Source organism: Schistocerca cancellata, chromosome 8, assembly GCF_023864275.1.
Source record: "Schistocerca cancellata isolate TAMUIC-IGC-003103 chromosome 8, iqSchCanc2.1, whole genome shotgun sequence".
Classification (NCBI taxonomy): Eukaryota; Metazoa; Arthropoda; class Insecta; order Orthoptera; family Acrididae; genus Schistocerca; species Schistocerca cancellata.
In genome coordinates, this window is record NC_064633.1 from 218,580,131 (window position 1) to 218,596,392 (window position 16,262).

At 40.0% G+C, this 16,262-nt stretch overlaps 1 protein-coding gene across 1 annotated transcript in view; it reads right to left on the minus strand.

Moving 5' to 3' along the window:
* Nucleotides 1-10,643: 10,643 nt before the first annotated feature.
* Nucleotides 10,644-16,262, minus strand: part of LOC126095746 (eukaryotic translation initiation factor 3 subunit M) — a 65,122-nt gene continuing 59,503 nt past the window's right edge. Inside the window, exon 7 of the mRNA XM_049910521.1 lies at nt 10,644-10,990. Within this exon, the coding sequence (XP_049766478.1) occupies nt 10,782-10,990 (209 nt within the window). The 3' untranslated portion in view covers nt 10,644-10,781. The remainder of the gene's footprint in view (nt 10,991-16,262) is intronic.

The following is a 16,262-nucleotide window of genomic DNA, read 5'->3' on the forward strand; positions in this document are numbered from 1 at the left end:
TTTAGTGTTGTATAATTAAGACAAGAAATATCAGAATCACAGTTTGTAAGAGTTAGTGTGATTAGGAGACCAAGTTGCTATGTGGAAATTGTTCTACCTTGTTCCTCCCTTCTTGCGATCAGACTAGACTCTTTCAGTTGTGAGATTCAAATCTCCATTTAGTGTTTCAATGAGTCTCCAATTTACATTACTTCAGGCAAATGTCCCGATGTCTTTTATGTTGGCATGACTGAATAAAATGCTGTCAGATTTTGAAGCCATGTCAACCAAGTTAAAAGTGTTGAGTTTGAGCCAGCTGTCACAGAATTCTCATCACAAGTTTAATCCACTGACTGTCAGGACTTACACAGTCCAGTCACGTTAATGTGACCACTGCCTATGTTAAACATCAATGTGCAATAACCACACACAGGTGGCAGCACTAGGAGTGCTATGCAGTGTGTCATGGGGACACAGTGTGATTTATCTGACATCCAAAAGGGCATGATTATTGGCTTTCTGCCCAAGGGTGGAAGCATTTCCGAAATGGCTAAGTTTGTGAACTGTTGGCATGATGCCGTATTTAAAGTGTACTATGCATGGCAAAATAGCGCTATCCAAAACTGCTGAGGCAACTGTGGTGCAGCATAGGCCACAGAGAACAAGTATGAATGGCTGCTACAGAGGTGTATATGGGCTAGTAGACGTGCAACTGTTGAGAGACTGACTGCTCAGGCGAACCAAGGGGCCACCAACAGTGTTTCCTCAATGACTGTTCTGTCAACATTGGTGTGTATGGGCTCCACACCATTTGCCTTGTTCATACACCCATGCAGACTGCTGTTCATTGGCAACAAAGACTGGAATTTGCACACCAGTACTGCAACTGGATGTCCATTGAGTGGTGACACATGGCATTTTCAGATTAATCATGTTTTATGCTCCACTGTGCAAAAGGTCATCAATGTGTACAGTGTAAAGTGCCTGAAAACAAACACTTTGTAACAATTATCATAAAAGTGCAGGTTGGAGGGCATTCTCTGAGTGATCTCATTATTCTGGAAGGCACAATTGATCAACGGAAGTATGTATGTATCCTTGGTGACCATGACCACACCAACATGCAATTTTTCTTCAGCAGATGGCATCTACCTGCAGAACAATGTAGCATGTCGCACAGCTCACAGTGTACATGTGTGGGTCAGAGAGTGCCAATAGAGTTTACTGTACTTCCCAGCTTCAAACCCAATTGAGAATCTGTGGGACCACCTCAATCAGGCTCTTCATACCATGGATGCTGAACCAAGAAACTTAGTGTAGTTGGTCACAGCACTGGAGTCAGCACAATTCCACATCCATATTGGTATGTTCCAGACCCTTATTGACACACTTCCTGCACATCTTGCAGCAGCAGTTCACACTGCAAAAGGTGGTTATTCAGGCTGTCCCATGTGAATGGACAGTGCAGGTGTCCTTAAATGTGCAGAGCTGCAGGTTCTAGAGGTGGGTCAAATTTACACATGCATGGGAAAGCCAGTTGCATCTGGCCCACTGTGTGACATACAGGATACCTTCAAAACTGCCATTCCATGTCTCTGTAACCACTGCACAACTTTTCTTGCTTTGGCTTTGTGTCCAAAACTCCCCATATGCCCTCCAAAACGTTCACACAGTCACCACTATTATACTGAAAACTATCTGATAATTGACAGTAGAATGAATGGCAGAACTACACCACCCTGAGAATACGATGCTGTGGGTGAAATTCTCCACACCCACCCACCCAAGATGTATGACCAAATTCCTTATACAGACATCCTCCCCTATGGGGTAACAGATGCCCTGCATCCAGGGCTGTTCAGTAGTTTTATGCCCCCTTCCTAAACTTTGGCACTGCAATTTGTTTACAGACCACCAACATGAAGCTGTGTAATCATTAACTTCAATTTTAAACTTTAAGTAATTTAAGTAACATATAACATGGAGCACTTGTGAAAAATAAAATAACTACTTTTTTTAATAGCCCCTTTTACTGAAAAATTACCACAGAAACATTAAAATTGGATACAATATATGGTAAAAATACAATCCCTACAGTATAATAGCCTGTAACAAAATTACTTCAATTAAATGTGAAATTTGTTCAGACCAAAATACATGATACAGCACCATTGTGTTTACTATTTAGGACAAATGTTTCGCCTGCACTTCCAAAGCTACACTGTTCTTTGATACTGTTTTGAACCACAACTTCACTTGAATCTTCATAGACTGCTGCTCAGCACATAGAAGAGGCACCAAGGTACCTCAGCAGAGAAACAGATACAAGAGAAAGGAGTCATAGAAATATTCTTAGCTTTCAGATGAAGTCGTCCTTTGGAAGAAGAAAATACATTGATGTCCATGGTCTCCAGGCACTAAGGTCCAGCTGCATCTGATGAGACTAGCAATCTGGCTGTGATGGGTATTAGGGGTACAGAATAGGCATGGGTGGAGCGGGAGAGCAGAGTAAGGGTTAGGGGAAAACGCTACTGCTGCCTTTGGGAGTGTGCAGTCATGTGGTGAGGATGTGGGGGAGGTGAAGGAGGGGGGAGAAAAATACAGTAGAAGAAAGGAGTATGTAGGTGCATTGGAGGCATGTATAGTACTAGAGTGGGAGCACGGAGGGGATAGGCAGATGAGGCAGGGCCTGCTACTTCATATAATGTGATGTGCAGCATGCTAGCCTGCAAGTCAGGGAAGTGATCCACAAACAGATCGAATCTGCTTGGCAGATTAATGACTATGGACTGATAAACTGGTGAGCATGGGTGGGATTTTTAGGCAAATGCTATGCTGGTCTGGTCTACAAACTCTGCCTCTGCCAACACTAAGCAACCATTTAAAGTATTATAATACACAAAACAAAGTTTAGATGATTCACAACCAGATGATGCATATGACTTTCCTCCTCCAGATCCTCTTGATGACTGTGGCTTATGGAAGGACACACAGACACAAAATTAAATAATAAAATTTGCCAAATACTGAAAAATGGACCCCACCCCACCCTAGACAGGAAAAGGTAGTAGCGTAATTCTGCCACCCATTCTGCTATCTGGCATATAAAATAATAGTTGGTGTTTTCCAAAATCAGTGGTGGTCAAACTTTTTTGCTCAAGAGTGAATACTGACATTGGAGTGGAAACTCAGGCAGATTGGTAATCTACATAAATTAGTATGTTAATGGCATTCAATAAACTAGCAGCAGCAGGGGTTCCAGATTGCTGCCACTGTCAGCAACCCCAATTGCCTGATTAAATGTTGTATTGTCTGTGTGAGTGGATCATTAATTGCACTTACATTTAAATACATTATGCAATATGAGAAACCATCACAAATGTTTACCAAATGTCATATTTCTTGCTACAAATAAGTACTGCATTTGAAAATGACTATCTTTGCAATGCTCATACACAAATCCCTTTACATGTGTCAAAATTTATACCAGTCACTGATCAGCATGAGTCTTGCATGTCCATGAGTTGTCAGTACTGGAAGACAAATAATATGAACAACTAAGATGAGTACAGTACGACTGGTACTCAGTTGAAATTGACCAATTACATGTGGCTTGAATATAAACATGGGGCTACACTGCAGGTAAGTCTGTTACCACAAGCTTAATTTGGTGTTCACATTTGTTGGCTTCACCAGTTCACAACCAAACTGTCACCTTTCAATCTAACCTAGACGTCAGGCCAAGCTTCAGATCGGGCTGTCAGCACGTTGAAATCAGTTGGTTTCAGCTGAACAACAGCTATGCTACTCTCATTTTAGTGATTCATCAAGCAATGAAACATACCCCTCCTCACGTACTTTAAGCCCATAGTGCTGCATTACTTACCCCTCTGCCTGAGGTAATTGGCCAATTCTGCTTAGACTACAGCCGAATTCACCAATGTCAATATTACTCTCCTTAAGTACTTTTGTTTGTTACTGAACATAAAAACTACACTCTTTAGCTCATAAGTTGGTGTTTTTGAATTCGGCTAGTTGTTGCCAGGTGCAACTTTTACCAAAATTCCCTCATAGTAATAATTGTGTTCTGTTCTAACCTATCACCATATTATTGTCCCTCTAGTGTGGCAACTCAGTTGCAAAGTCCAACAATTTCATATTTGTACTTGGTTCTATTTGCGATTAGATACATTTGATGTTCTGTAAGGCTATGTATACTGTGATAATAAATAGGAATACTTGAAAAATGTCATCACAGAAGCTGGACAAACAAATATAGATAAAAACAAGGTAATTGCGAAGAATCCTTGAGAAACATAAAAGAACACTTTGATTGATTGACAAAAGTTGAGTCAGTGTAACTTGATAGATGCAATGGGCTGGGCACAGCAGCTCTGTGTGACAATCTCAACCAGTCACGTAATGTGATTTTGACAAAAATGTTTGGGACAAGACAGGAATACAATGATATAAGTCACTTAGGAATGAAATAAATAGTGAGTGCAGTGAAGCTAAAGTGGAATGATTGCATTGCAGGAAAATGGAAAAAATCAAAATAGAAATGGTTGTTTAGGATATATAAAATCCAAACAACCTTTCATTAGATTACAAGTCATTGCATCAACATTAATAGTACAAGAGGAGGAGTTCCCTCTTTCCTCCGTGTTTGTTGAGATGGATGGAAACAGTGTATTGATGGCATGTATGAGGGGAGGAACTGTCTCAAGTTGATATGGAAGATATAGGGGATCCAGTTTTAGAAACAAGAGTTTAGCAGTACTTCGGAGGATGAGATAAGGGAAGTCTGAAGGTACTGCTCACATTCCTTTTAAATTTCTGAAATTACTGTCAGCAACCGAACAACTATTCAAGCTGGTGTTTAGTATCTATTAGACTGAAGATATACCTCAAGACTTTCAGAAAAAATATTATCCACACAATTCCAAAAATTGCAAGGGCAGATAATTGCAGAAACTATTGTACACTCATCTTAACAGCTCATGCATCAACCTTAGTTACTCAAATAATGTACCGGAGAATGGAAGAGAAAACCGAGGAACTGTGAGGTGGTTGTCCGTATGACTTTCAGAATGCACCAGAGAGAGCATTCTGATGTTGCACTTGATAAAGGAAGCGAGACACACTCATACGATTTGTGGATCTGGAAAAAGATTATCACATTATAAAATTGTGCAAGATGTTCGGAATTCTGAAAAAAAAGTGTAAGTTATAGGGAAAGCTGAGTAATACAGTACAGTGCATAAAACCCAGGAGGGAATGATAAAAATGAAAGACCGAGACTGAAGTGCACAAATTAAAAAGAGTGTAAGGCAAGGATGCAGTCTTTCACCACAATTGTTTGATCCACACATTGAAGTAACAACTGAAATAAAATAATTTTGAGAGTAGAATAAAAGTGCAGAGTGAAGGGATATCAATGATAAGATTTTCCAAGAATATTGCTATCATCACTAAAAATGATGAATAATTACAGGATCTGTTGAATGGAATGAACAGCTTAATGAGTACAGAATATGGATTGAGGGTACACCAAAGAAAGACTAAAGTAACTAAGAGTAGTGGAAATAATACTATTGTAAAACTTTACACCAGAATTGGTAACCAAGAAGCAGATGAAGTAAAGGAATTCTTCTACCTTACAAGCAAAATTACACATGACAGAAGAAGTGAGGATGAAATAAAAAAGGAGACTAATACAGGGGATGAGGACTTTCCTGGCTAAAAGAAGTATATCAGTATCAAACATCAGCCTTAATTTGAGGAAGAAATTTCTGAGAATATACACCTGGAACACAGCATTGCCTGGAAGTGAATAACGGACTGTGGGAAACTGGAAAAGAAGAGAATTGAAACTTTTGAGATGTGCTATATAGGGATGTTGAAAATTAAGTAGACTGTAGAGAAATGAGGAGGTTCTTCACAGATTCTGTGCAGGAAGGAACGTATTGAAAACACTGACAAGATAAGGGACAGGATGATAGGACCTGCGTTAAGCATCAGGGAATAACTTCCATGGTTGTAGAGGGAGTTGAGCGGGAAAAACTGCAGTGAAAGACATGTTGAAATATATACAGGGTGTACATAAAGTCCAGGAACACTTTCAATTATTTATTGCACAAGAACTAAACATATTGTATTTTGAGGGTCCCCCTCCCCCTTTGATATGTGAACCATGAGTGACCCAGCAGACGTCAATATGGTAATCGAATTCTTGCCATATTCGTCCCAGTATGGCACATCGTCGACCGTGGCAGTCGCTTCCCGTATTCTCTCCCTGAGCTCTCTGCTACATCACATGGTAGAGGCGGTTCATACACCAGATCTTCAATGTGTCCCCACGGAAAAAAGTCATATGGAGTGAGAGCTGGTGATGGGGAGGCCATTTCATGAAACAGCTGTTTCCTTCTGTATCATAGCCAATCCATTGATGCAGCAGCTCCGTGTTCAGGTACCCACGAACTTCACAATGAAAAAAAGGGTGGAGCCCCGTCGTCCTGAAAGATGAACGGAGAGTCCGATTGCATTTGTGGCATCAGCCATTGCTGCAACATGTCCAAGTAGCAAAATCCAGTGACTCGCTCCACATTCACTTCACTCACACTGGGATGTCTGCTTCTCTTTGCTGGGCACAAGCAACCTGTCATAACGAATTTGTCGTGCCAGTGGTAAATGGCCTTCCTACTTGGTGGCTTCATACCATACTTGGTTCTAAAGATCCGTTGAACAGCTGTAGCACACTTGTTTTTGTCGAACTCCAACACACAGGAGTTCACTCCGCACCTGAACTCGCCACGTTTGTGACTAGCGATGACTATCGGCAAATTAGCAAACTATGCTGTTGTGTTATACATGAAAAAAACTTCAGGGTTTTATTTTCAAAATGACATGTGTGTGATATCTGTACAATGTTAGGTTCTAGTGGAATAAATAATTGAAAGTGTTCCTGGACTTCATGTACACCCTGTCTAACCAATAATGGAGGATGAAGTGTGCATGTACTTACTCTGAAATGATGTCGGCACAGGATAGGAAGTCGCGGTGGGGCGCATCAAATCATTCAGAAGACTGATGACCAAAAAGGATGTATCTGTGCGAATATCTAAAGTTATTGTATTATTGTAATCTGGCATGAGACAGATGATATGCAGCCCTTGCAATTCACTGGCACAATGGTGATATGCCAGCAGGGGAAGCTTCTTTTAACAAAAGTCTCTCAGCCAGTTCCTGAATCCTCAAAAACCAGGATTTTTTCGTACATATTTGGAGCTATTGAATTGTCTGCTCCAAATGGAAACTCACTGGCTCCATTCAACAAGAGCACTTATGGAAACTGACTCCATTGCACCCACATAGCTTATATGAGTTATTAATACTCATGGTAATCTTTATTTACATTTAGTAATAATGTAATGTAAAAAATATCAAATAACTTTTAGTGGCTCATTCCACATTCATACACCATCAATAAGTCAGTTTATAGCGGATGCCAACATCCCATCCAACAGTGATTGGTTCTCACTATACATAATACCCACACTGCATCACATTATGCAGCCTGTGCAAAACAAATGTGAGGTAAATGAGAGACAACCTACCTTACAAGAAAGCTGTGTTTAGTTCTAGTATTAAGAAACTAGAATGTTACGCAGCTTGTTATAGTGTTTATAAGATTTTTTTAAGGCTAGTTGAAAGGGTGATTTCTGGAGGCTATATTTATCTTTTTGGGAATGAATAATTGTACATAGCCCTTCCATTATCAGTTAATAAATGAAGTACAATACAGTCAAAAAAGCATTACATCATGCCAAAATTGTCTTTTGTGTAAATCTAGATTTCTTATTTTGTAATTTAAAAGGGAAACTTGAAAGGATGAAGAAACGATACATTAATACATGAAAAGAAATCAGATACTGAGAATCACTATACATTCTTTCTGTGGAATCTTCTGTTTTGTGAAATGATGTTTGCTTCACAGCTCCAGAATGGCCTTTCTGCACAAACTCTACAGGATAACTGCTGCCCTCGCATTCATTACAGTTTCAGAATTTGAAATATTTCTGAAAAATCACTGCATGTAATACTAGATATGCAAAAATGACTAAAATGCAAAATCAGCAGCAGTGAGATTTTTGGGGTAAATGTGTGTACACTGAAAGGATACACAAATGAGAAAAGAAGATTGTGTCACAGCAGGTAGGAAACAAATTACAAAGGTTGCAAGTGAGATTGTTTCAGTAAAACTTAATATTACAGATGCACATAAAATTATATTAAGTCCTTCTGTCTGCCATCAGATTCATCCCCAAATGTAACTGGAAGCTTCAGAGACAACATCAGGAGCCAATTCGCACAAATTCCTCCATGTTATCTTCAAATCATTGCCCTCTCAGAGCTTCTTTAAGCAGCCCAAACAAATGAGAAATCGCAGGGCAATAGGTCTGTGCTGTGGGGAGGATGCCGAAATTAAATTCAGTGCTTCCAGAATGAAATTTTCACTCTGCAGCAGAGTGTGTGCCAATATGAAACATTCTGGCAGATTAAAACCATGTGCTGGACTGAGACCTGAACTCAGGACCTTTGTCTTTCATGAGCAAGTGCTCTGCAGACTGAGTTATCCATGCATGACTCACGACCTGTCCTCACAGTCTTACTTCAACGAGTAACTCATTTCCTACCTTCCAAACTTCACAGGATCTCTTACAAATTTTGCAGGACTAGCTCTCCTGGAAGACAGGATACTATAGAGACATGACTTAGCCACATTCTGAGGGATGGTTCCAGAATGAAATTTTCACTCTGCAGCACATTTCAGTACATTTATTGAAATTTTGACACCATAAGAGCTGCAGTATAGGGCCTAGCATTATTGTAGAGGAGGGTGGCCCCTAAAATTGGTGCTCTCGCCTTTGCAGCGATATGCAGTCCTCGCCTATTTCAACAAAATACAGCAATAAGCAGCACTGATTGCGCATCACTTACGCAAACCATCAATGAGCAGAATGCCTTGCCAGTCAAAGAATATGGCTGAAACAACCTTGCCAAGAGACTATTGAGTCTTGAGTACCTCTGTCAGCCCCTACTGGCTTGTTCTGACTTGGGACCGTAGAGGTGCACCCATGTTTTATTGTCGGTGGTGATCCGACTAAAAAATGCATCACCTTCCTTTGCAAACCTAGCTGCAAGACTCTGGCAAACCTCCAAAACATCTTAACTTCTGATTTGCAATCAAAAGGTGAGGGTTTGATCTGGCACACACTTTACACAACTTTAGCTAGTTTGTGATCACTTGAAAGCTTGCTTAACTTTTTCTGACCCATTCTGCAATTTCAGATACACTTGTGCATCCATCTTCTTCAAGAATATCTCCAACTCCATGTGAATGTTTTCCTCTGTAATGCTGATTCAAGGACTGCGACCCCAGTCCTGATTTTCCACTCATTCTCGTCCTGCCTTCAACCCTTTATGCCAGGCAGTCCCCAAACTGCGCAGTCAGTCTCTGAAAAGTTTCCGTTGCTTGAACTCCTTCCCCAGCAAGAAATTTTATAATTGTGTGTTGCACAACAGAGCGGTACACATGTTGCTCTGACTGTAAGTACTGCTGGTGAACTGGCTGAGAGTGCAGAAAGGGCAAGCTCTTTCCACTTCTAATGCCCCTCCCGCCTCACACACACTAGAAGTGCATGCTTAGTCTTATATCACCAATAAACATTGTCGTACTTCAAAGTGTGTAGACAACTTTGACAGTTTTAAATCACAAAATGCTAGAAAATATAGTATCCTTTGAAAACAGTAACAATGACTCACTTTTGGAATCAGTCAGGTCATACAGATACCTGGGTATAACAATGTGTGGATATTAAAAGAAATGATTCTGGGGCAATTTACTGATATTAAACAAAATAATCTACCTTATAATATTTGTCCTCAGAATTTTGTTAAAAAAACTGTGATAGGGTTCTTAGTGGCAAGATGTGGTAATTTTAATCAAAAATTCACTCTTTCAGATTTTTAAATTAGTTTGCTTAATATTTTACAGTATTCTTTGCAATGATTTAACTGGGCAAAGTTGCTTGAGCATTCTGATAGGTACTTTCCAATATTGCAGTTACATTGATGAACAAATCACAGTTTAAATTAACGGAGAAATAAACACATTTTCTTAACATTAACTGCTTTCAGTGTTTACAAAGAATGTGAAAATTTTAACAAGCAGCACCTTTGTGCAAGGTCAGTAACTGTTGAAACATTCGAATCATCACTATTTTTCATTTGGCGTTACTCACTATAACAGCAGCATTGACGATTTTGTAAACTAAACAAACTTGAGTCATACTTGACATAACTAATTACTTGAACCTTAAATGCACGACCACTGTGATTAAATGCTGACAGTGTAAACCTTTCCTTACAAAATTTAAACATGGCAACACATTAGCTTTATATTTACAATTCTGTATCTGAATATTCTCAGCTTTGTGCTTTCAGTAATGTTTAAATTATTATGCGGTTTGCTAAGAAGTATTGGAAAGATTTCATGAAGCTAAGACCTACCCAACGATTTTGGAGGAAAAAACATTCTCAAGGGAAGGTGAGAAAACTGGGCAGGAATATACGTGGGTAACACGATATAAAGAGAAATAAAATGCCTTGTATCACTTTTATTTGCAATATACATATGTTAGAGCAAACAACAATGTGCACAAGGAAAAAACTTAAATTATAAATTCTCAATTGTTCTAATTTACAAAATGGTTTTATCACACTTTCTTTCTTTAAACTTTTCACTGCTGCCGTACCATCATTTCCATCTGTGCAGAAGCAATAGACTTCATGCCCTCTTGCATCACTTGTAAATTGCTCTTCCAAGAATAAAGTAAATCTCTCAGCTGTTGCCACTGTGCTCGACCAAATGTGCGGTGCATTGTGCTGGATATGAAGACTTTTCTGGCTGCCTGATCCATTCGTGCTCTTACAAGTTTCGTTTTGAGAACTGAAAACAAACACAATCACAATGATTTTTTGTTTATTTGAAACATCTTTTATGCCTTACAGACTCAAAATTTTCCTAAGTAAATGTTGTCATAACTTCTCTATATTTATAGATTTTTGATTCTAATAGACCAATGTAGTGGAAAGCTGATAGCCCGTATCACTAGGAAAGTAGAAGGGATAAAAATTACAATTTCAAGGGAAGATTAAAGAACACAAAAATCAGATTTTTTGCTAACAATGGCTGAAGTAAATGGAGTGAATGTTCTCACCAATCGTCAAAATTGTAACAACCAGAGCAGGTCTGACATGTCATTTTGGTGGCTAATAGATGGACTCTCCTGTCTTGACTAGTGATAATTTCTGACTTACTTAAAATAGATTTATAACACACAGAGACCAATTGATTAAAATCAGAGCAGCACCATTGTGTAATAGATGCATTGTGTATTTGTAACCCCATTAAAATTTAAACTGAAGTAGGAATTCCATAAGAGGCGTGTTTTCTTACTAACCCTTTGACCAAAATATAGAAGTAATAGATTTAATGATTTTGGAGTATATATTAGATTATTACAAGAACAATACAAGCATTGTACAACACACACTATAGTTTAACAGCAAAAATAATCAATTTTGACAATATAATGCAACTGGATAGATAAATCTACTGATCAAGTGGCAACAGGAGAACACACATATAAAAGAACGGTTTTACTTATGCAAGCTTTCTGACCAGGAGAACACACACATAAAAAAAAAAACAGTTTTACTTATGCAAGTTTTCGGACCCAGTGGCTCCACCTTCCGGTAGAAGGGTTGAAGGGGAAGGTTGATGGGGTAGCCATGGGTTTGCCACTTGCTCCAGGAATTGCCAATCTCTATATGGAGCACTTTGAGGAGTTGGTACTAGAAACGGCACAGCTTAAACCTAAATACTTCTTCCGTTACGTTGATGACACATTCATTGTGTGGGAACATGGAAGAGAAGCCCTGAATGAATTCCACGAACACCTGAACAGCATGCACAAAAACATACAGATCATAATGAAATTAGAACAAGATGGATGTCTTCCATTTTGGTTATCCTTATAAGGAGAAAAGCAGGCGGCACACTAGGACATACAGTATACAGAAAGAAGACTCAAACAGACCCATATCTCCATGCTTCAAAGCTGCCATCACCTAGCACAGCGGCACACCATTCTAAAGACACTGGTTCACAGAGCAAGAGCCATCTGCGACTAAGGCAGCCTTCCAGCTGAGCTGCAGCACCTTAAGGATGTGTTTTGTCGGAATGGCTACAGCGAAGCACACATTAGACGTGCATTCTGGAAGAAAAAGTGGAACAGCCATCCACAAAGAAGAGGAAGAGGAAAAGAAACTCGCCTACATTGGGCCCCCGTCAGCCAAAATTGCGAGAATAATAATAATGGGAAAAACAACACCAAAGCAATTTTTCGACCACTTCCAAAAATGAGTGTGCTACTGGCCTTGGTGAAGACAAACTGTAGCTACAAGTTCCCGGTATATATAGTATACAGTGCGAGTGTGGACTCCAGTACATTGGTCAAACAACGCAGCATCTCACAATGCTGCCAGAAACACATTAGATGTGTACAGCTGGGGCACAAGGACAAATCGGCCATGGAAGAACAGTCTCGAAGAGGGATACACCTTCCAATTTGAAGAAACGAAAATGCTTTGCCAAGCCAGTGACTTCTGGGAGAGTGTCATCAAGGAATCAGTTGAAATAAGATTACATGACAATCTTGTCAACAGGGATGAGGGCTACCATTTAAGTTCGGCACAGAACCCTGCAATAACGGTTATACGCTGGGACCGTGCTCAACTGCTAACGCCACCACAATTTTAAGTTATACTAACACGACATGCGGTGACATCGCCCGGTGCCGCGCGATCTCCCCCTCCCCCCCCCCCCCCCCCCCCCACCGGTCCAGTGCCAGTAGGAGGGGTGGGGAGGGACGGCCACCACCTGCCGCTGACCAGCTATATATAGAAGACGACCGCAGTCCATTGACACTTTGCCAGAAGAGGATGAGAATGACACTAATCAAAACGTCGCGGATTTTCAACGCAGCTATCCGGATGGAAGCCCAAGAAGATTTCATCAGCAGTATACATTGGGAAAGCCTTAACTGACATATCTACGTTTTTGTCTTTGCCTGGCAGTCTGGCCAGAACAGCCAGAGATAGCAGCCTTGTGTGCATGAGGAGCGTCTGGTAGTGTGAATGTGTGTTTTCTTTTATTTTCTGATGTAGGCTTTGATTAGAAGCTCATTTAGTAACAGTCTTTTTATTGTGCTGTCTGCAACTCAAGTTGGTCATCTTTACTGTGAATAGCAATCTACCCATTTCAAAATATTGCTGATAAACCTAAACATGGAGTCAACAAATATTGTAATGGGACATGTTGCAAATTTGAACTGTGTGTTAGACAGGGTTTTGAAATTGGGAGCTTTGCCTTTTGCAGGTAAGTGCTCTACTGACTGAGCTATCTCAACATGACACATGACCTGCCATGACAGCTTTACCTCTGCCAGTACCTCATCTTCTGCCTTCCACTCTAGAGCTGACTATTTGTTGAATAGTGTGAGAAGTAAGAAAAGTTAATAGACTCAGCTCAATGCTAGTTGAATGACTTTCTAGTGGTAACTTTGTGGTACAAAACTTGTTTGGAATGAAGCATGACTCTCCATCTTAAACTAATAATTCATATTGCACTGTGTTTTTACTCTTATTTCTTGTCACACCTACAGAACATCTACACCACTGAATTTGTCTTATCAAGATCTGTTATTCTGTCAGCAAAAAATTGCTTAGTTCCATAAGCCCTTGGTCACTGTTCATCTAGGTGAAAGTAGATTAGGATGCTGTCTAAAAGTAATTGAGGTGAAAGAGTAATGTATGTCACTCTGTATATTCTTGGACTGAATTTGTGGCTATGGCTTTGTGTGGATCTCAGCTATGATAACTTGTTTGTTGTGCTGTTTGTAATAGCTCACCTACATTCGTATTTTATTGTTCATTATTAAAACTAATCATTACTGTGGCATTAACCAATGTGATTCTGAAGTGATAATCCAGTATTAATGTGACCAAAAATCCAGTTTTTTCTGCCACTACAATTTACTAACTCCCACTATAAGTAACTTAACATATCTATCTCTCTTTTCAAGTTCTCTAACATGCCATCATAATTGAGGAATCCAACACATTCCAACCCACAGAATCCCACCCTCCACCCTACTCTCTGACCACATCCCCTGCCGAATAGATTCCAGCTACAACGCCAAATTGGGATTATTTTACTTCTAGAATATTTTATCGAGGATGATGCCACTATCATTAAACCACACAGTGGAGCAGCATGTCCTTGGGACAATGTAATGGTTGGAGTATTTTTTGTTACTACCTGTAAAAATACCAAAATAGCAAGATCATGTTTACTGGTGTTGCAAGGACAGATCAGTCAATCATCTAGACTGTTTCCTCTGCAACAATTAAAAAAGCTGCTGTCCTTCAGGAATGAAAGGTAAGACTGACATGCCCATATAATTTAGCTATCTCCACAGTCAAGGCTTGAAAGCCTCTCCCCATCATGGCAAGACCAACGGTTTGTAGGAAATGAATTCCAGTTTACACTTAGTTTCTCATTCACGCGTTTCAAGGAAACAAAAAAGGAGGAGGTGGGTGCATTAAAAGAGAGGTACATTTCCATGGCAAAGAACCAAAGCCAAGTAAGGAGTGTGGTATCACGTTATGAACCGTAACTCCTTTATAGAGTTACAGGAAAGGAAAGTAACCTGCTAATCTCCTAGAGTATATTCTCTCCTGGAAACCCCCCCCCCCCCCCCACACACACACTTATCTAAATGTTTGATCAGAATGGAAAACAGATGGATGGTAGTTATGAGCAATGCCCTCACAACAGGTTGGTTCCTCTCAACCTACATCTAAATACATACTCCGAAATCCACCGTACGGTGCATGGCAGTGTACCTCGTACCACAACTAGCATCATCTCTCTCTGTTCCACTCCCAAACAGAACGAGGGAAAAATGACTGCCTATATGCCTCTGTATGAGCCCTAATCTCTCTTATCTTTGTGGTCATTCCGCGAAACTTAAGTTGGCGGCAGCCTCAAATGCTGGTTCTCTAAATTTCCTCAGTAGCGATTCACGAAAAGAACGTTTCCTTTCCTCTAGAGACACCCACCTAAGTTCCTGAAGCATTTCCGTAACACTCGCATGATGATCGAATCTACTAGTAACAAATCTAGCAGCCCGCCTCTGAATTGCTTCATGTCCTCCCTCAACCCGACCTGATAGGGATCCCAAACGCTCGAGCAGTAATCAAGAATAGGTCGTATTAGTGTTTTATAAGCGATCTCCTTTATAGATGAACCACATCTTCCCAAAATTCTACCAATGAACCGAAGACGACTATCTGCCTTCCCCACAACTGCCATTACATGAGTGTCCCACTTTATATCACTCTGCAATGTTATGCCCAAATATTTAATCAACATGACTGTGTCAAGCACTACACTACTAATGGAGTATTCAAATATTACAGGATTCTTTTTCCTATTCATCTGAATTAATTTACATTTATCTATATTTAGAGTTAACTGCCATTCTTTACACCAATCCCAAATCCTGTCCAAGTCGTCATGTATCCTCCTACAGTCACTCAACGACAACACCTTCCCGTACACCACAGCATCATCAGCAAACAGCTGCACATTGCTATCCCCCCTATCCAAAAGATCATTTATGTAGGTAGAAAACAACAGCGGACCTACCACACTTCCCTGGGGCACTCCAGATGATACCCTCACCTCCGATGAACACTCACCATCAAGGACAACGTACTGGGTTCTATTACTTAAACCTGGGGTCTTTGTGGCCTGTCTCCTCTAAGCTATCCCCCTTTCCCTCTTCCATCTTGAGAAAGAAACTATCACTTTAGGATGCTAGGAACAGGTTCACACACCCCCCCCCCCCTCCCCTGAAGCATTTATCAGCAGTACCAGTGTTTCAGTTCCTGAATCACTGGCCAGCTGTTCTGTATCATTGTGATTTTATGGTTTTCTGAAGCACATTTTTATTTCATTAATAATTTTTCACCTTCAGTCACAATATTTACTGTTCAATGCATTTCAGAGCCATAATTCCATATTTTAAGAGTGTAATGCAGTGGACAGAAAATTGAGTTTCACTGTAATTCAAAAATAAAAACACTGTTTT